General features: G+C 39.3%; 1 protein-coding gene across 3 annotated transcripts in view; it reads right to left on the reverse strand.

Moving 5' to 3' along the window:
* PLCG2 (phospholipase C gamma 2) overlaps positions 1-21,137 on the reverse strand; it is a 54,967-nt gene that overhangs the window by 8,175 nt on the left and 25,655 nt on the right. For all 3 annotated transcript variants that reach the window (XM_048316708.1, XM_048316709.1, XM_048316710.1), the window contains 19 exons: positions 20,362-20,434; positions 19,387-19,488; positions 19,111-19,229; positions 18,130-18,215; positions 17,094-17,214; positions 15,882-16,050; positions 13,984-14,088; positions 13,670-13,759; positions 12,951-13,129; positions 11,811-12,011; positions 10,413-10,532; positions 9,233-9,413; positions 7,960-8,028; positions 6,682-6,791; positions 5,740-5,836; positions 4,719-4,785; positions 4,309-4,466; positions 1,559-1,661; positions 395-604 (listed from right to left, as the gene is read on the reverse strand). In XM_048316708.1, coding sequence (XP_048172665.1) covers positions 395-604; positions 1,559-1,661; positions 4,309-4,466; positions 4,719-4,785; positions 5,740-5,836; positions 6,682-6,791; positions 7,960-8,028; positions 9,233-9,413; positions 10,413-10,532; positions 11,811-12,011; positions 12,951-13,129; positions 13,670-13,759; positions 13,984-14,088; positions 15,882-16,050; positions 17,094-17,214; positions 18,130-18,215; positions 19,111-19,229; positions 19,387-19,488; positions 20,362-20,434 — 2,360 coding nt within the window. The remainder of the gene's footprint in view (positions 1-394; positions 605-1,558; positions 1,662-4,308; positions 4,467-4,718; positions 4,786-5,739; positions 5,837-6,681; positions 6,792-7,959; positions 8,029-9,232; positions 9,414-10,412; positions 10,533-11,810; positions 12,012-12,950; positions 13,130-13,669; positions 13,760-13,983; positions 14,089-15,881; positions 16,051-17,093; positions 17,215-18,129; positions 18,216-19,110; positions 19,230-19,386; positions 19,489-20,361; positions 20,435-21,137) is intronic.

The raw sequence follows: 21,137 nt of genomic DNA on the forward strand, positions 1-21,137 counted from the left end.
CCCATCTCCATCCCCAATTAGCTTCCTATCAATGTGTCACAAACTAGCTGGCCCTCACCAGGAAGTGGAATACAGCCTTCCCTGTGGCTGCACAACCATTCATCCACCTGAAACTCACCGTAAACATGTCTCCTTGCTTATCACAAAGAGATCGAGGTGAAATAAATCTTTCAGGGTTTGGGGGCAGTTAGGCTCAGAGACAGGGCTTTTGGAGATCTGTTTCTGGGGCCCAGCTTTGGATGGCAACCCACACATTAAAAAGCAAACTAAACACCCTTTCTTGCAGGAAGTCCAAATAAATAGGACGGTGATTAGAAAGGCAGAAGGGCCAGAAAAGGGCTCATTTATAGTGAAATGGAAGATGCATTAGATCCTTTTTCAAAGGGAAAATTACCTGGAGTTTGGAAGTTCAGAGCCACCATCTGGGAGCCACAAAGCCAGAGGCGAAACGGGTCATAGTTGGATGAGTCAACCCTCTGTCCTTTGGGATAGACGCGAGTCAAACCCTTCAGGTTGTACTTCAACAGCTCCAGTGGCTTTTGCTTAACGATGCTCTCTGCCTTGGTTTCCACAAAAGAACGGATTTCTCTGAAATCAGGATTGTCTACACAGGGATGGGAGGAAGAACAGTGGTTACCAAAGGAAGAAAGATGTTGACACTTATACTGTATTTTTACCAACACTTTGTTTTACTTTGTTTTGCCTTGTCCTTTAATGCAATAATTGGCACAGTTTTCATGCAGACACAGCAAATTGGTTGAAAATCAAGGCTGAAAGTTAAAATTGCCTGCCTGCCACACGCTTTACAGAAGGGCAGATAAGAGCCTGTAGTCATGTTCTCATCTCATTGCTAATAATGTACTTCTGATCACTATAACACATATTTAAATGAGACATCTTTTCCTAGGTTTAAATGGGGAGAAGAAAGGGTGAGCCAGGGTTAGCCAATGCCTCAAACAATGACTATAATTATAATGTCTTAAATGCAGTGACAGCTTATTAAAAACATTTGCAAAGAAACTTAAAGAAAAAGGGCACGCTTGTTGGCTTCTCCAGCAGCAATGACAAAAAACTGGAATAAAAAGTACATATTTCAGTGTCACAATCCACAGCTGCACTTACAGAGGCCCAGTTATATTATGAAGCCATACATCATTCCAACAGCTTAGTCCTGGCAAACATGTTCTTACAGTAAAATTTAAAAATGCACAGTAAACCTATTTATGAAGGTTTTTTACAAACAAATCACAAGTGTCCAGCCAGAGATTTTAGTCTCAAAAAAGTCAATTGAGATGTAACTAGTGAGCTTCCCCATGGAATATACATCTGAGAGGGTGCCTCTAGTTAACTAATTAAAATTTGTGACAGTTCTTTTGTGATAGATGAGCAGCACCAAGTTCCCTGGTGTACAGCTTCAAAGTGCTATTGAAAACTGCCTAGGTGAGGCAGAACTTTGTTTTCCAGTAGGATAGATTTTATCTTCAGACCTAAAATCCCAACTAACATCTGTAAAGATAGTAGAAAGGGTAAAATTCCAATGTAACATCAAAGGCAATACCTAAATTGTCCTTGGTTTTGCTTGTTGGCTTGCAGTAGATTACCAGATCAGATAATTCAATAGCAATTAACTGATTCTTTTCCCAGTATTTCCTCCTGTTCTCCTGGAAAACATAACAAAGTTTTAGATTATAGGCACACTGAGTATTATGGCACAGTAGCTCCAGGGTGCACTCTAATGAATGCCTTCTCTGGTGCCCAGATTCCTACCTGATACCTTACACACTTGCACAGATGTAATGGCCTTTCAGATCCAAGTCAGAGAACAGGCAATAAGCAAACAGCGAGGTTTAGCTGGGAATGTACTTTTGGGGTTTTTTTGGTGGGGAGAAAGGTGGTGTTTGGGGTTTTTACAAGCAAGGGTTTCAGTTCTTCCCTGATCAGTCTTGCTCAGAATCCTGGCAACATTTTTTTTTTCTTTTAATGTGGCTCTACTCAATTCAATTTTAGTTACATTCTTAACCCTATACCTCATATAAATGCAAATGTATGCAGAAAAAATGCAAAGGGTAGTGAAGTGTCTCTGTATCTATTTATAATCCTTGGCAGAATTTAAGTCTTGTTAGTAACTCCCAAACAGTGAAATTCAAACCCTCTGTGCATCATTCTTATGTTGTTTTCTATTTGTGCACCAAACCCATCATGTTCTGTAAGAAAATCATGTGCAATCTTGTTGAAATCCCCACTACTAAACCCACTCTCTACTTCCACGTTTGCAAGCACCTGCTCTGTGGAAGCTGAGCAATGTTCCCTGCCAGCAGAGACTGGGAACTGCTGAAAGCAGAGAGACATGTCCTGAGTGGAGACATTTGGGCTGGAGGCTTTTCAGGCATAAGAAGCAGCTACAGAATAAAACATGTTAGAAGAGTCCCATACTGAACAGTGATTAGCTTTGGCACAAAAGATCATGAAGCAGCAGCAATCAGGAAGCCTTCTAAAAGAATTCCCTCAACAAGACACACATAAAAGGAATGAAAATCAGAACTAGGGAGCCATGAGTTTCCAGAATATCTCACTGAACCCAGGATTATACATTGAAGTCTAAGAAAGACAAAGAGGAATACAGTTTTTAGACTTGGAAATAACCTTCAGAAAAAGCTGTACAAACCTCATTGTACTTAGTGATCCACCACAGTTCCCAGACATTGCTCAACAGTAACCAGAGCTCCAAGCAGCAAAAGATCACTTTTAGGTGGCATGAGCTCCTCTCTAGACAGAAACCTCTAGTGATAACCAAGCAGGAGAGCAAGGAACAACCACCCCGGGGAGCATGGCAAGTATCAGTACTGAGCAGAGATTACAAGATACACGAAGCTTAGTTTTATTTTTTGTACATAACAGACATTGCCCAAAACCAAACTCATTAATAAATCCCCCTGTATCACATTGCAGCAGAGTCTTAACTCACTGTGCTTTTTCCTTCCCAAAATTCAGCCTGTTAACTGTACTGACAACAAGGGCCTTGCCTCATCTTCATCCCCTCCCCATGCTGCAGTCAGTCTATCATGTGAACTTTGTAGAGGCCACGCTGTGAGAAAGGCCTCCCAAGTGACAGAAATGAGTTTTAAAGCATCTTTGAACACAGACTGTTTAATACTTCTCCAACTGTACAGAGAGAGAAAAAGCTGCCAGGTTCCTGAAGAGCCATTGTTGTAGCATAAAAAACATTCGATTTGGAGACACTTCTTTTAGGTCATGTTTCTCTTTTTCTCATTTTTATTTCTAAATGAAAGCCTGGCACAAGAACTGTATCTCTCCTCCCCCAGCAATAGGTCAACAGCTCCTGTTGCTTCTCCCCTTGCTGTATTTACAGTCCTCTGCTTGAGACATCAACTTGTCTGCTATAAATAGGATCAGGACAACCCTCAGAGCACTTCCATTCCACATGACAGATAAACAGCATGAGCCAACGTGATATTGAAACACATTTTCCATCAACCATATCACCCACTTAACAATAAAAGGTGAATAAAAGCAATATTAAAAAAAGAGTATCCTTAAGAACAGCCAAAGTAAGGACTTTTTGGTCAAGTCAGAGACTTCTTAAATACTAGAAAGGATTACAGGGAGGTAAATTAGTACATCAGAGCAGGAAAAGCAAGTCCTGAAGAATGTCTTTAAGTGGCAGTAGAGGGACATAGAAGTTAAATTTAGGCAGAATCCTTCAATTTTTAGGCAAGTTTTTGGAAATACTACTATTGAAGAACAGGGAAACCCAGAATGTGGTTATTAGTTACAAACAAAGTATTAGCCAAACAATTCTCTATCAGTGCCACTGCATTCACTGGAAAATAGTTAGCAAAGAGGAGGAGTTTAGAGAATGGCAGCTCAGATTTCACACATTCTCACTGGTGGATTCACAGCTCTGAAAAGAACAGTCTGATATCGGAGCTTCTGCTGCTTAACACTGGGATGAACCAGTGTGACCAGCTGTAAAATTGCAGTGGTATCTACTCTGGCCTAACAAGCACACTTCACTGAGGGGCAGGGTGCATCACAGACAGTACTCTGCTGGAAAACTCCTGTTAACATCAATTTATGTAAAATGCTAATTCACCTACCATTCCCCAGAGAGGTTATGGAACAAGAATCACAGCATCAATAAAATAAACAGACAACAGCACTATGCAAGAGGGTCAAGGACCGTGTGAGAGCAACATATAGCAGTAGAGGGCAGCTAAAGACAAAATCTATTGTAAATTTATAGCAGTACATTATTTAAAACAACAACAGATAAATTTGTAGCAATACCTCTTCTGCTGTTTTCCAAGTGATCTCACGGATACTTTGGTACCATTCAAAGAGTTCTTCTACTTTATCAGTTGCAAACTCAACACATGGATCCTCTGGATTCTTAGGTTCCAGAATGAAGACAAAAGGCTTTTTGTGTTTTCCTTGTGGCATTTTCACTATTAGGTAAAACCATAGCAAGAAATTTATACTGAAATCCAACAGCTCTTTTTCTAAGCTGCCATTGTTGATTTATTGCAGCAGATACTGTTAGGAAGTTTCAACATATTAGTTGTACTGGCTATATTAATACTAGTAGGTGTTTGGGGGGCTTGATCTGGTCTTTTTAAAATCCCTCCTGATAAACTTAAAAGAGTCTACTCAACAGAGAAAGGTCGGGTGTCCATATATAAGCACCAGAAAATACATACCAACATTGTACGTATTGAGCACCAGAATGCCACGACACAGAGAGCCCAGTGGGTTGTCCTCAATGATCTGAAAAACATGAGTTAAATCTGACCCTAAATCTCTTGAGTGAACACGCACAGGACATTAACAAATAATAAATGTGCACCATTAAATCTAATCTCAGCTTTACTGAAAGCATGCCCACTATGATGTTTGAAAGCCTGTGTTTAAAAGCCTGTTTTCATATCTAAAAAACACACGAGGATCTCTTCAGTGAGAGCAGTCAAAACAAGATTACTTTGTAGTAGCTTCTGTCCTGACACAACTGTTCATTTTTCAAGTCTGCTTAAGGTTACAGTAACCAGGGGGCAGGAAATGTAATACTTGTGGTTTTCTACAAAGACTTCTAGAAAATCATTGGAAGTGCTTCAGAAGAACAAAAGAATTCAATGTTTTATTTTTAAAATTCAAAAATGTCAAAACTTATTACTGTGGAGTTCTGTTTTCTTTTGTTCAAGAGCTCTTTGTCCAAGACACGGGACCATATTTTTTAGATTCTTTTGACAAACAGGATTGGGTTAGCTATGCATAAAAACCCTATAATGAAGAGTAAAATGACAAGTAAGGTGTGTTTGGACATATAATTTTCTTATTTGCAAATATTAAGACAGTGACTATAAAGGAAAACTAGTTAAGTTTCAGGCATGTTATTGTTTAGCCAAACTATGAAAAATCTAAACTGTTTATGATTTTTATGAGCAGGAAACAACCAGAATCTCCTAAAACCTCACCAATTCAGCTATCATAGAATCACAGATACCTAGGGGTCCCTTCCAACTCATGATATTCTATCTCCTAAAATAGCTTTCAGCATGGGATGCCCTGAAAAAAATATTCAGCAGCAGAGAACAATGAAAAATGCATTCATTCCTCTATTCTGTGCTCTCTCAAACACAGCACACAGAGCTGTGAGTGTATAAACCAGACTTCCACTTCCAGCAGACAGCCAAGGAAATGTAGTGTTCAAACCGTAACCCTCACCTGATTTTCAAGCTCAGCAGAGCTATCAGATGACAGATCTTCAACATAATTAGATGGAAAATAATGTTGGACTTTTTCTCCATAATCCCCCTTCCACCTGAATTTAAACAGAAAAGTAGAAAGAATGAAAAAAAAAAAAATAGTTAAAGAGCTTCAACAGGCCATTAATGAAGCAATAATCCCCAAGAAATTGGTCATTAATACCCCACACTAGATTGTCTAGCTGGCTATCACCAAAATATAAATGATGAAGTAGCTAAAAGCTCTAACAAAGTGATCATTAACTGTAGTAACAGATGATTTCAGAGGAATTACAGTTACTGTAAACTGCAATTAATGACTTAAGAGGCTTTTTCCCCCTCCAGTACTAAAAATACTATTATGTGGTTGATTACCCTGTAGAAACTACAGGGAAACATTAGATTCCCAAGCTTTCCAAGCAATTTACAAGCCAGCTAAAAAAGAAAACCTGTTATGAAAGGAGACTGTACAGAGCACTAAAAAAGGTGGGTTTGATTCCTGAGAAATGCTTAGCAGAGCAAGGACAGAAGCAGAGCAATGATTGCAATGATAAGAGATGCATGACTTCCCAGAACACACACATGTCCAGGAAGGGTAGATGGGAAAAATACTGGATATTATGGGAAAATACTGGATAGTATGGGAAAAATACTGGATATACCAGGCTATGAAGGTTCTGAAGGCTGAGGTTATTGCTGCGGGATAGAAAAATGAAAAAGACATGAAAGGAGAATTGAAGATGAGGGGATTTTGTGTTTGGGGTTTTTTTTTTTAATACACTGGCATTAAGATTTATAAGGGCACAGTTAATAAGCAGCAATCAGACAACAGGCAGTTTTTAAAAACTACTACTCAAAGTTCATTTTTTCCTCCATCTAGTAAGTCACCAGAAGTTCTCCCAAGAGGAATCTTTGTCCTTACCAGCCTCCAGTTTCCTTTGTGACATTATGAATTAAAGCTCCTCGAGAGAAGCTCAATTCATCACTCCTTTTGGCTCTGTAGTCATACAAGGCTTTCACTGTTCTCTGAGGCTTTAAGAGAAACAGAGCAAAGGGGTCATCTGGGGGGACAGGTCATAAAATAATCAATAATGCAATCTTAAAAAAAAAATAGGGAGGATTGGATTATTTTTTGTTGTGGTTATGAAGCTTAGAAAACAAAATACTGAAGTTCCAGAGTGACATCTATTGGTGGAAGCAAGTGATGCTACTTTGGTATTCTTCAACTATCATCTTGGAAAAGAAGGAAAAATAAAAAAAATTTCTTTTTTGGGTGCTGCAATACAATTATGGTAGAAAACAAAAATTAAAAAAAAAAAAAAAACCACAAAAAACTACAAGGTGAAATATAAATCCTCTATTTTTATAACACGTGTTCATAAGCATTTGGAGTTTTCAGGCTTAGGTGCCTACAAAACCTCCACTTCAAAACCACATCAGCTATCCTGCTGGTCACACTTCCTTTAGGAAGACACGCAGTTTTAGCAGGATGAGCTAAACTGTTATCTTGAATTTACTACTACACAAATGCTTCAGCAGCAATGCAAATTCACTGGCCAAAAAGACTAAAAAGAATTAGTCACAAAATTTACAAGCAGGTGATTTTCTTGAGAATTTACAAATAGGTAGGCACTAGCAAGAACTCCAGATAAGCAGTGTTTGCTGTGACACTTGTTTTTAAAATGGTATCTATCTCTTAAAAGAATAAAAACTCTAATAACTCATTAATAGACCAAAGGCACCAGATTTTTATAGAAAGCACATGAATAAAGCCTGCACTTATTTGTGCATGCAGAACATGCTTGCTAATGGAACGAGTGTGTACAGACACCCACAGGCACAGAAATGTTCATGTTGTACTTTCTTTCCATGAAGATGTGGCCTTCTCAAATTGAACCCTCTCACAGGTATTTAATTTGGGAGCCCACCAAACCAAATCACCTCCACAGACCCAAGAGCAAAAAGTGCCCAAATGAGCCCAAGTGAGTCTAAATGAACAGGATTTGTACAAGAAAATAGGTGGGTACAAATTCTGAAGAGAGGCTAGAAAAAAGTCACACCCTTTAAATTTCTGCTGTCCAGTCCCCCATAGATCAAGCAGCTTGATGCTTTCAGTTCTTTTTATTACTGCTAACAGGAAACCAATAAGTCTAATTTTCAGAAGTCTACAGTAAGTGTGAATATCTCTCTTTAAGCATACCACTGTGGGGGTGATTTCACTAGGTTCCACATACATCCTGACTTCATAGAGTGAATTAATATCTTTTTCCTAAAAACAAGAAAGAAAAAAATAATCAAGTTTCAGGAATCAAAAATTATAAAAGTACTTCATGTTTATAGAACCATCATTTCTGAAACCACCTTTTTGATAGCACATAGCCCAGCAGAAGAGAAGGGAAGCCAGACACCTCTGTTTTGCTCACTTCTATAGTTGAACATAACTGAAGATGAGTTTGTTATTTAATCAGTTGATGCCTCAGTTTAATGAACAGCAATACCTCATAAAGGTATCACTTAATCAGTCAAAAGGTTTTTTGATTGTGATTACTCTTCTGTGTGCAACCAGAAAAGAAATACCTGCCCTTATGATCTCCATGTTACAGTACTTTTGTACCAGTATTGGTTTCACTATTAGGTAAGAACTCTAAACAATATACAGAGTCATATTTTCATTTTATTCTCTCCTTGTGATTCCATTTGAACCCAGTCCTAAGATACAGAACCTTTGCTGTAGGCAACATTATATAAATCCTGAGGTCTAAAATCTTTTTAGTCCCTTTTAGTCTCCCCAGAAAAAAACAAAATCCCCAGGTTTTGATTTCTTCAGACCTGCCAGATGTAATTTCCTGCAGCTTCTAAAAGACATATACTTGAAAAGTGAAGACAGCACCTCAGGCTTTCCAAAGCAAATCTCCCTCAAAATGAAACACATCCATCCAGATAGTAGACCTTTATCCTCAGCCAATTATCCAGGCTCCTAGTTTAGTCAATAGCCAGAGATAAGTCTCTTGGGGAGATTTCCTCATGCTTATCTCAAATAGTCAGCCTTCAGAAGTACCTTTTACCACAGAAGGCAGTAGGACACTGTCCCTGAAATGTCCAGAGTGAGAGGTACAGCAGAATATTTCATTTTTTCTGAAGTACTTAGCAAATGGCATCTGCATGACCATTTGAAGAATCACTGCCCACTTCAGCAATAGAAGACAGGGCCAACGGTAGGCAAGGCTATTATCAAAAACTCATTTTAGTAGGGCAACAAGTCCCAGTACACAGTGGGGCTTCTCTAATCAAATCATGGGGAAGGCAAAAGTTGGCCTGTAATCAAAGATGAAGCTGTCCTTCACACTTTTGTGAAAGAAGTCAGTATAGGCATCTCAGTTTCACAGAAAGTGACCTGCTTAACCTCCCCCAGAGATCCTGTACCAGAGGCAGAGCCCAGCCCAGCGCCCCAGTCCATCCCAGTATCCCAGTACCGTGCTGTAGCGCTCCAGCAGCTCCTCCGTCACGGGGTAGCGCAGCTTCATCTTCCTGTACAGCGGGTGCTTCTCGTAGTACGTCACCAGCTCCACCAAGCTCTCGAAGTAGGCCGAGGTTCCCAGCACAAAGTGCTGCCCCTCCTGCTGGATTCGGAAGTGCTTCACCTTCCCCTCCGCTCTGCGGAACAAGGGCACAGCTCAGGAGGTGTCGGTGTTTGCAGGGAGAGCACCAGGGCTCTGAACTGGACCAAAGCTGCTTTGTGCACCTTCATCATGTGAAATGACTTCTCCCTCTAACAAAGTCTCTTTTATTCAATTATTATGATTATTATAACCATTTTGGTATCTACAGAAATCAATTATTAAAGAAAAAAAATCTCTTGTGCTCAAATACAAGGTTTGTGCTTGCATTGATAAATGCAGTAAAACCATCCATTGACAACCATCCCACTCAAAAAGACCCCTACACCCTTTTCAAGATGCTGCTTTGAAATGGTTTTATTGAGATGCTGCAGCTCCAGTTACTTCAATATCCACCTTGGTAACAGCAGAAAACTTCAACCCAAAGTACACAGGAGACTGGGGAATTTTGGACATCTTCAACAAACAAGGCATGTAAGTAAGCAACTTTACATGTTGCTAAATTACACATTTTCAGAGAAACACAATTTTCTCTGAAGGCACAATGGAAAACACTCCAATTCTATATATTTCATTAATGTTTTTACAAGAATCACAAAACTATTCAAAACTATTTTCCCTGGCAAGAAAAGCCAACAATTTCACTTTGACATTTCAGTTATCTGACAGGTCAGGATTTCTAGGTGATAGGGACATAGAATAATTGATGAATCTGCACTGAAGGAAACTTCAAAATAACACCCTTTAGCAAGGAGTGTCAGGGAATGAAAGAAGGGCCATCCATAGTTCTGTATGTGAAGAAAGGGACAGCTGGTGCTCAAACAATCTTTATAAAAGCATAAACGTTTAGGCCAGTCACAAATCAACTCTTGCACACACTCTCATACATGGGCCTGCTGCACAAATCAACCACGGTAATTATTCATAGTTTGAAAGCAAGAATAGCATGACTCTAAAAAACCATTATTTTTTAAATAAGAAAAACCAGAATATTGTTGGGCTGCTAGGTAAGGTAATCCTATCTGTGTTTTCTTACCTGAAAGTCATGGCAAAAGAATCAGGTTCATCTCTCTTTCTAATGAGAAAGGCTCCATCCCGAGGAATTCGCATGAGCATGTCTTCTGCCTCACCCCGACTCAAGTTGTTATAGTACCAACTGCAACAGTCAAAAACCAGAACGGGCAAGGCATTACAAGGCTTGTCAAATGTCATTTATGGAGAATGACAGACAGCATTATTAACAACAGAGTTTCAAACGTTCTAAGAAAAATTATGCATTAGATTTTCCCCATCTTGGCACCTGTGACAGCAGTTTATTACAAAACATTGTAAGACAGCAGTTTATTTTGGATGAAAGCATCACGAATATATCAGAACACCTTGTCTGTCTGAAATCATAAAACATAAATCTGCATTTGTTCCTGAAACAAAGGAACTGCATCCTGCTTTTAGTCTGCCATTCGGTTTTCAGTACTTATTACATTTTGACACAGTAGATTTAAGATAAAGCCTAAACACAGACAAAAGAAAGACACCAGGGATTTGAATTTTTATTCAGAGCTTGATTTTATCTTTCACCATAGGGATGGAGCTGTTTTGGCTCCAAAGTGCCTTCAGTGAAACTGTGGCCACTTATATTGGCAGTGTAGCTCCAGCTTCTGCAGAAAGGCAGGAAATTCTAACCTTTAAATTCTCCTTCCCCTCTCACTGACTTCCAAAGTTATGTGTGGGTGGTCAGTGACTCCCAGATCCCAGGGGGGCAAAAAAAATAAATTTAAAGTCACAGATTAGCATTTTACATGCAAAGGAGATTTACTTTTGCCCACTGCAAAGAAAACAGAACAAAGGGCAGTGATTACAGTGTTCTGCCAAAAAACAAGAATAAGCTCTGCCCAGGATCTATGGCAGACAAATACCAGCTGGAAATAAACACCATGCTTAGTTCCTATCAGACGGGGTGAAGTCAGCCTAACCAGCTCTGACAGGGTGAGGTGGTGGGTGGGATTAGGCAAACGTAGCTGTTTGGGCTCACTGCCCCAGTAACAGAGCTTCCAGATGGCACAGACCATGACCACTTAGTGTCCAAACCACAGCCAGCTACTAAATATCTAACCCAACCCGCTGGGTGTTGTAAAACACTGCACAGACAAAGGAAGAACTGGCACATTTCCACAGCATTACAGCTCTCACTGATCTGCCAGCTGCTGCTAGGAAATTGCTTTCTCAGTGACCACTCTTTGTTGTACCAGGTTCTCACAAAGTCAGTGTTCTCACTCAGCATCTTTCAGGATGCCTATTCCCCCAGCTTCCACGGACAAGCAACACTGAAGCGTGTTCCTGAATCCAGGGGATTTTCTCTGCAGAAATCCACGCCCACCTAAAGCAAGGCAAGGGCACTGACATGACAGCAGTGCTTGTCTTCTGCTCTACGTACGCTTTGGTCTCGTGAGGGCTGGAGTTAGGCACAGCATCGGTCAGGCGCAGCTCAAACTCAGCACATCGCAGGTGGGCCTCCTTGTAGTGTTGGATGAGATCATAGATGCTGTCAAAGGTGAGGTTGTCTGTCAGGTAGTATTTCACAGTGTCCCCATCACTGGTGGAACGGATCCGGCAGTGCTGGACTCTGCCTGACCTCCTGAAGGAGTAGAGGGGCCATAAGGGAAATGCAGGGTTTGCAACAGATTTTCTTCTTTCAAAGCATTTCCCCACCCATTCCTGGTCAACTACTTGGGGAGCTTGTGAAGAGGCAAGAAATCTGTGTCATCTCGTAAAACAGCCAATGTAACAAGTAACAAAAATTCTGACATGGGAGGCTACAGGACCAAAAAAATAATTTTCAACTGACAGTAGTTTAAAATCTGGCATAAACTTATTCTGTAAAATTTGCTCTGACAGCTCTCTGATTCAGAAACCCATCTGAGGCTATCCCTCATAATGTCCCGACCAGAAGAAAAAAGAAAACACCAAACCCAGACTACCAAAAACAACCAACCAAACAAAAAAAAAAAACCAAAAACCAAAAAAAAAAAAAACCAAACAAAAAAAACCAAACGAAAAACCAGAACCAAACCAAACCAAAAAACACCCTCCCAAAAAAACCACAAACAAACAAACAAAAAAAAACCATAAAGAAAAAGCCCCCTGAAAATTCTTTATTATTTTCCTTTAGAAAAATCCTTACACTGAAAAGATCAATCTCTGCTAACAAAGACTAACTCGTGAGATTACCTTTTCAGTGTAGAAACCAGCAATTTATCCCTAAATTAAAATATCTAATTTTGGCCCACTCACTGAGGAAATAACAAATCCTGTATCCTGCCAGAACACTAGAAAAGTTGAGGGGGAGGAATCAAACTGGTTATTCCTGCCCTGACAACCTTGCCAAAATGCACAATGCTATACTGAAGTTTTTTAGAAAGTAGTCTTTACCAATCCCATCAACAACATTCTAGTGCTATTCCTACTTCTTCTCAGCTGTAAATATATAAATGCGTATTTGAAAAATGCACACATTTTTGTGCAATGCCATAAAATAAATAAATCCCCCATTAAATTTGTATGACAATGACCATACCAGAATGACAAGGTGTAATCATCAGGGAAAGCTTCACTTTCCCTAACCAGGAATGTCCCATCCTTGCCACCCATTTCAGCACAATATTCCTGGAGCAGTTTCTCAGCAGTTGTTCTCCCCCCTTTCATTTTCCCATGGAACCATTTCTCTCTTAAGTGCAGTTCAGTGCGTTTCACCTCCTAGATCAGAAAATAAGAATTTTTTAAAGCGCATTTCTAATTTAATGACTTTGAAACTAAGTACTTGTTATTGGTGATATATAACAATTTACTATTTCAGGGTTTCAGCTCTTCATAGGCCTGAACTCTCCAGCCAATCACCTTTTTGTTACCCTGCTTTACCATCCACAACAGCCAAGTAACACATTAGCAACACAATACACATTAGTTCATTCTGCTTAGTTTAAGAATAGCAGTAAATTTAAAAGACTTAGTGCACACATCAGCACTAGCATATAAGCACTGAAGTTATATTTCATTGTCCTTGTACTCCTCTTTGCAAGTCCTCAATTAACCAAGGGAAAAAGTTATTTTATTAAAAATAAGGTTAACTAGAGTTGACCTTGTCAAAGACCCTTTTTTAGTTCTTTTATCTCCACACTTGTTATCTGATATGGAACCTGTACAATTTCATTGGCATAAAAAACACACATCTGTAGACATTGAAAGAATCTGAGATAATAAAAAGAACATGCTTAAACAATAAAACACAGCCATCACCTTGGATGAATCTTCATCAGCATTCTGTTCTATATCATCACTGAATGAAAGCTTTTCATCAGCAATAGCACAGTAGTGCCGAGTCCATTTCTGAAAGTTAGGAGATATTAAAACAATTAACAGAGGGAAACTCACTAACCACTCTCAACCACAATCTCAAAACAGGGTGCAACAACAAAAAAAATACCTTCTTCCCATCATCCACACCTGTTCAACTGACAATATTACTTACACAAATATTAAGAAAATTTATGTCAATTTTCAGTATTACAGAACTGAGTAACAACCTGCAGCAGATGTCATAGAAACAATACCTGTTCTATTGTGTCCCACATGTAAAGTTCTCCTTGTTGCTTCTTTTCTTCTTTCTTTTCTTCCAAGTTCACATCAATATCTCCCTTTGGCCCCAGTTTTTTGTGCTTAAAAACAAGAAAAAAACCAACATACATACACTCAGAGAGAACCACACATAAAATTGGTCATAATGTTTCAGCACACTCAGTGTTACTGGAAGTATCTCCCTCCATTGCACAGCCACCTTCTGTCATTATCATAACAGCAGTTGTTCCACAAGGAAAAAACAGGGTTGGAACTTCTTTCTTTAAAATTTAGATCCCATAATAAAAGTTAGAAAAAACTAGTAGAGGTATCATTGAAGCAGTGAAGAAACAAGTAGTTTGATAAGATCTCACCATTCTTTAGAGAACAGAAAACATGAAGTGACACATAGCAAGAAACAAGGATAAACAGCAATCCTTCTGCAGAAAGCAGCACATAAGGAACAAAAATCAAAAGGAAAAGATAAGGAATTAAAATGAATGAGGAATTCACTCTTTTATGACAAAAATGAGTACAAGGGGAAATCCTTTATGAAAAAAGGAGTCAAGTTCTACTTTCCTTAGAGGGTTCACAGAAGTGTCTCAAGGGGCCACAGACAATATCAAGTACTTAACTGCAGTTAATGATGGGATTAATCATCTCACATCAGACCTCAACCACGTTCAGTTCACACAGCCTACTTGTGGCTGATTTCAGTTTGATAGACCTATCTGAAAAATCTCACAGGCCAGAGAAGTAATTGTTGCCTCTGACTGTTTACTGACAACATTTTCCAAACAAAAGCCAAACAACACAACCAGGTCACTGGCAGGTGCTGATCTATTTAAAGACTCGTCAATGCCCTTTTAGACAGCACAGAGTGATATGGATGTTCTCTTGTGCACACTCATAATAGTTTGTAATTCCCTTTAAACCAGATCTGTCATGTTACTAATCATGTGCCTATGCAAGTTCCCTCTCTGCTCTGCATGGAAACAACAGACAGTCTGGGGAGGACAAAAAAAACCCCAAAAACTTAAGCACAGAACTTTTTCACCTTATAGTGGGGTTCTATTATTTCCAATCTTACATTCAATACCCTTATTTCTTCCATTCAGATATTTAATACACAGGATGCAATACTGTTACAAGAGCAAGAAAACAGAAGCATGGACAAAAGCAATTATTGTTTTACTATAGAGATCATGAGCAGCCCTGAGATTCTTCACCAAATGTTGCCATTTGAAAAGTTCTACCACAGTTTCAGTCTTCTTTTGGTTATGTTGTTGTTGCACAACAGAGCTGATGTGGGCACCTGCACTGCCCACAAGGTAGGACACTAATGGGGACTGCCTTCTCAGAGCAGTGCCTCTGTGTTTCACAAGTGACTCACTAAACTGTGTATTTAAATCACACTGAGTTAGCAAACACTCATCAATTTGTGAAATCCTCACAACCTCAGTGTGCAGCCGCAAGAGCTTTGGGTTTCACTTGAAGGAAAGGCAGTCTTGAAAAATAGTAATATTGATCTATCTTTCTATTCAAGAACATACTTCTGTCATTTTTATGCCACATGGTGTAAAACCTCTGTGGTGAACATCTGCAGCAGTGAACCCTCGTTGAAATTTAGAGTGACATTTCAGGAGCTGGAAGACCTTTAGAAAAGAGCTGACGTTTGATCTGGCACTTGAACTGCCAACACTTACTGCAAAGAAAACCAAGAGCAAGCACTTTAATACAGAGTTTTACAGAACACTGTACATTACTGTCAAATGTAACCAGTAAACACTTCAAGCAAGGGGTTTCTTGAAAGTAATCTGTGAAGTCAGGAACAGTATTTCTGGTCCTGCTCTTGTTCTCCTATTTTATCTCCCAGCACACAAAGCAAGCCTACCTTGATGATGATTTTTTCTTTCAGCTGGGTTGGTGATGGGAGCTGATCTGCACTGGCTTCAACAGGCTTCATCAAAAGCTGATCCCCAAACACCTCCTTGAACACTTTGGCCATGTGTCGCTGCTGCTCCACACTGCAGTGCTCTTCAATTGACAGAATGACTGGGTATCTTTGGCAGACAAAACCAAGGTGAATGAAGACAATTTCTTTTTGTTACGGCTGGCAAGGCAAGGAAGACAACACCCTCCCTCAGCCCCCAGAGGACAGAAAATATTTAAAGGAAACAAGAAGACAAAAGGAAGATATAGACACAACAAGTAATAACAGATGTGCAATCACAGAGATGCCAGGGTTGGAAGGGACCTGTGAAGGTCCATCTAACCCAAACCCCTTCTTTGGGAAGACCCAGTTCCTAGGTTAGATCAGGTTGTTTAGAACTTTATCCAGCAGAGATTTGAATATCTGCAAGGACAAAGATTCCCTTCAAGCTCTTTGGGCACAGTTGCACTGCTAAAGTACCATTATGTGAAAATTTGTTTCTCCTCTCCTCAAAATCGTGTCTGTTTTCCTTCACATGGACTATGAGAAGAGTCTGAAACCATAATGCATATTATGGTTGTCACTAACACAGTGTTCCTGTGATCCACATGGGAAAATACTGCCTCTCTGTGTCCAAGTGGTAACATGGACAAACAGGACACTGACAGCTTGATTTCTTTCCCGGGTACTGGGTAATATTTTTCATGTTAAGAACGTCTCAGTACAAGTCACAGAAGGGCAGAGATGCAGATCTAAACCCATGTTACCAATTCAGGAGACATGCTATGAGTTTTGTATCTTCTCAGCTAAGACCTCCGCTACAACACAAACACCACCTGACAGACATATTATTTGTCAATTGTACTATTTTGTTAATTTTTGAAAAAGAATTAAGACATACTATTAAGCATTTGAAGTTTCACTTTCAACTTAATAAAAAAAGACCCAAACAAGGAGCTGGAAACCACTTTAGGGTACTGTCTTCCTTAGCAATAAATCATTATGCACTGGGACTTTTCCTCAAAACTGCATCTATTAAAGACCCAGAAGTGGCAATAATGAAGACTACTGGAATCCATTAATCTCTGATTACTTTTTTCTCTAGGTTGCAGAGAAATTATGTTCAGAAAGGTCTAAGCATATGAAAACAGGCTGAAGGAAAATCAAGCTTACTCAGATGTAACAAAGGCATGGTCTTTGATTGCCTGCACTACATCATCAAATTTGATCTTTGTTGTCCGTGTCCATCCATGGTAAATGATGGGTTTCCCATCAGGACCATCCCAGCAATCCACTAGGAAAGACAAGCAGTGGAAAAAATAAGAAAGCAAGTAGTTCTTTAAATGACTCTAGTAAAAAGGATACATAAAAACTCCAGTGTTCATACTGATTCATAGACCTTATTGTTCTAATAAAATAGTCTATCAGATGAATTTCTATCTCTCACAGAGGAAACTGAGTTTACTTAAGTAAGAGCAAGACAAATAAAATACACTACAAAATGTTTCCCCAAGCAATATTATGTGGGAATCTGGAAATAAGAGATTCAGGCAACTATAGTGTCGATCTACTAGTTTACAGTAATTTTCCAGGGATAAAGACACTCCAACAAGTGACAAGTTGAGAGCTTCTGTCTTTTGTTGATTTTAACCCTGAAACTCTAATATGAGATATATTTTGCATTAGTCAAATAAACAACATGAAATTAAAGTGAAAATTCTCAATAAGGAACACAAGCACAGAGCTGAAGACACATACACAATCGATGGAGAACAAATGCACCAAGACATCACCTGATTTACAAGCAAATTAAACAGGATGACAAAAGACACCACATCACAAAAATCTCTGTGCCTTAGGCTTGTCTGTATTACCATGCAGCTAAATAAACTATCTATCTATGCTACACAAGTACTCCAGCTTAAATCCTAAGCTTTCATATAGATTCAAGATTGAATTTTTTTGTAAAGTGAGGAGATTTAGGAAGACTATCTTAAAACTGCCTGAGAACAAGAATCAGAGGAAGTGAATGAGGCATTGGTGAGACATAAGCAAAACAATTTAAGGAATCAGTGTTTTTTATATGACTAACTTCAAATTCAGAAAACAAACAGTTCTTGATTTCAGTTCTTTTTTCTTTCTTGGTAAACAGAGGAAACTACTTGTGCAGACAACATATTATAAACCACTCCACAAGCTCTTTACTCACACTCAATACATCGACATCCCATTCTGAGGCACCTGATGTAAGCTTCTGTAGAGGATTCACTGCGAAGCTGATCTCCTGTCAGGTATCTAAGGAGTAAAAGAAAATGGTAAAAAAAGCAGGGAGTCAGTTTCAACCAATTCTCACTCACTCAGTGATATTTTGCCTCCTGTCATAGAGAATGTATCCTGATTTTTTGTTGTTGTTGGTTTGGTTTGGGTTTTTTTTATACTTCTGATGGAAGAACCAGATTTTGCTCAACGTGATGCTATCAGGTTTTTGAATGGACCAAATTATAGGAGGCTAAAGGCTCAATCTAAACAGCAGACAACTCTGACATCCTTCTAGAGAGCAAACCATGAGCTTTGAAACATGCTTAAACCTCATCATGCTCAGGCATACGCATGTGGGAGGGATATGGAAGGTATTTAGAGTGATATCACACCTTATACTTCAAAATACACCTGTATGCCATATCCATATCCACTTTATTGCATACCCTGCATTATTTTATTTATCTCTCCTCCCTCCCTTCGCACCTTTTTTTCCACTACAATGCTACGTGAGCAAACCCCCTTCATTTGAAGACAGTTCAAACTCATCATCACATACTTTGTACAATTAATGAATTCTGACACGAGCTCAGTGAGGCTACTGGTGCTTGGAAAGAATGGAAGCCCCTTCAGTAACTTAAATTTCTGAAAGCAGAGAGGCTTTTAGAACAGTTTCAACTCAATACTTCTTTTTATTTTTGTAATAGGACTTGGATTTTCTGGCAGCTGAGCTGAGTTGTATCTCAAAACCTCTAAGATCTTATGAGAAGGGGAAAAAGGAGTCCCAGAAACTCCATTTGCAACATTTATACCACACTGTAGGAAGGTTTTACACATCCACACAGCACATTTCTGGCATAATTTACTGTCTCTCTCACATGTGCTACATTTATTTGAACAGGGAAAAACAACGCGACTTTTGGTAACTTACGTGTTATGAGAGGAAGAAATCCAGTAGTGGGACAAAGGATTATTCATATCCTGCACTTCTATTGAATCATATTTCTCATCCCAAATACTGTTTTCTTTTGCAAAAAGGTAAGCAAGGAACTACGATACAAAGAGACAGACTGAATTTAAACATTTTTACCATATGAGAATAAAAGAAATCCAGCAATGCAGCAAGAGGGGTCTAGGGGTCTTGCCACCCAGTGAAAATTCTGTGAAAGAAGTCTATGAGAACTACTACAAAGTACCATTATCTCACCTCATCAACAAAGAGGAAAGGTTCAGCAGTTTCTCTCATAGTGTCGTCAATAAACTTTGTCATTCGTTCTCGGACTTTACTGAGATCCTGAGCCCAAGATTCCTTCAGGTAGTTACAATACAGTAGGAAAAAAACTTTAGAAGTGGTATTATTCAGTACAAAAATCAAACAAGGAACAGAGAGATCTACAAATACATACACACTACCTAAGTACATCTATGCATTGACAGGCAGAAAAAAGCTGGCCTCCTTGGACATGCCTTAACTATAATCTCTCTCATTTCTAAGTGCAATCTGAACATCCTTTGAAAACTGTGAAATTGGGAGAAAAAGAAAGTAGCAAGCTTATACAGGAAGTGTAGGTCTCACTTTTCAATCACATTTGTAAACCTGGAGCTCAGCAGTGCCTAGCAAATATTGCACCATTTTTTCCCATGGAGTCTGTGCTAAATAGCATTACAGAAATCCATGAAGACACAGTTCCAATCCCTGCCTTCATCCTTAAGGGCTTGCTGGCACGGGACATCTAACTGGCACCATTCAATAGGAGATTACCTTTGACTGGAATGCAGGCAGGCAGCAATGTGAGAGCTGCAAAAATGGGGCCATGGCCAAGGCATTGCCCCAGTGTGCCTCTGGTGACAGCAGCCACCAGGCCAGGCATTCATCTCTGACTGCACATAGCATTTACTTCTAACCTTGTCTGTTTATTTACATGACTAAGGGGAGGCTTGTTAAAACCTCATTTACTTTGTCCTCCCTCTGGTCCTCTGGTGCACCTTCAGAGGCTTTATACAGGTGAAAAGTAAGAGTTCTTGTGGACTTCAATGGCAACAAAGGAAAAATCTTTCCAAGGCCCAGTATTACAGTGACATCAATCATATTCTATGACACTTCACATTTCTTTTTAATGAGCACAGAATTCTGTGATACAACCCCAAGAAAAAGAGCTCAGTATTTCTGTAACCTTCCCACCTGCTGCTCGTGTAGCAGGAATCTCTGGAAGTCATGGAGGTGAACTGCTGAAGCATCTGGACGGTCAGTATTTCTTTAAAAAAAGAAAAGGAAAGTGAAGCTAAAGAAATAGCAGAGGGTAATCAGATATTACAGCAGAAGATGACATGGATTTGTATCTTGGATTTACAGTACAAAGGTGCTGCCACCAGCAAGAGACTTTTTACAATTTCAGTGGGATTTAGAGTAGGCTTGTAATACTGTATTATCCAATTACTGTGTTTTGAGCCTCCTGGATTCCTGATGTACTTTTGAGAGTGATTCATTGGGAAAAGCACCAAATCTGTACTTGTTGCTTTGAAGCAAATGAGCTGCATTAACTTGACCGGGCTGTTCGTAAGTTTAGTTGAGGTACATGGAAAAACTTCTTTTAAATTATCACAGAGCCACACTTCCACAAGTAATTCCTTCTATGCAATATTTAGATTAACTACTGTGATAGACCAAAATCTTCTGAAAAAGGAGACAAGGTGCACCTGCACCAAGGGAAAGTGATATCACTGATTTGCCTTTTGTGAGTCACAAACACAGCAGCATCTGGTACCAGGAAGGTGCTTATAAATCTGTGCTTTTAAGCAGTCTCACGGTTTAATTAATGACAAGACCCAGAGCTAAGGAAATACTCAGTACACTCAGAGCAGACTTTTTAAGTTACTTCCTTCATCTGTTAGTGTAATATTCAAGAGATAAACTGGTTTAATCCACAATCAACAGGTTAGCACGGCCTGTGACCTCTT

This window comes from Corvus hawaiiensis, chromosome 12, assembly GCF_020740725.1.
Source record: "Corvus hawaiiensis isolate bCorHaw1 chromosome 12, bCorHaw1.pri.cur, whole genome shotgun sequence".
NCBI lineage: Eukaryota > Metazoa > Chordata > Aves > Passeriformes > Corvidae > Corvus > Corvus hawaiiensis.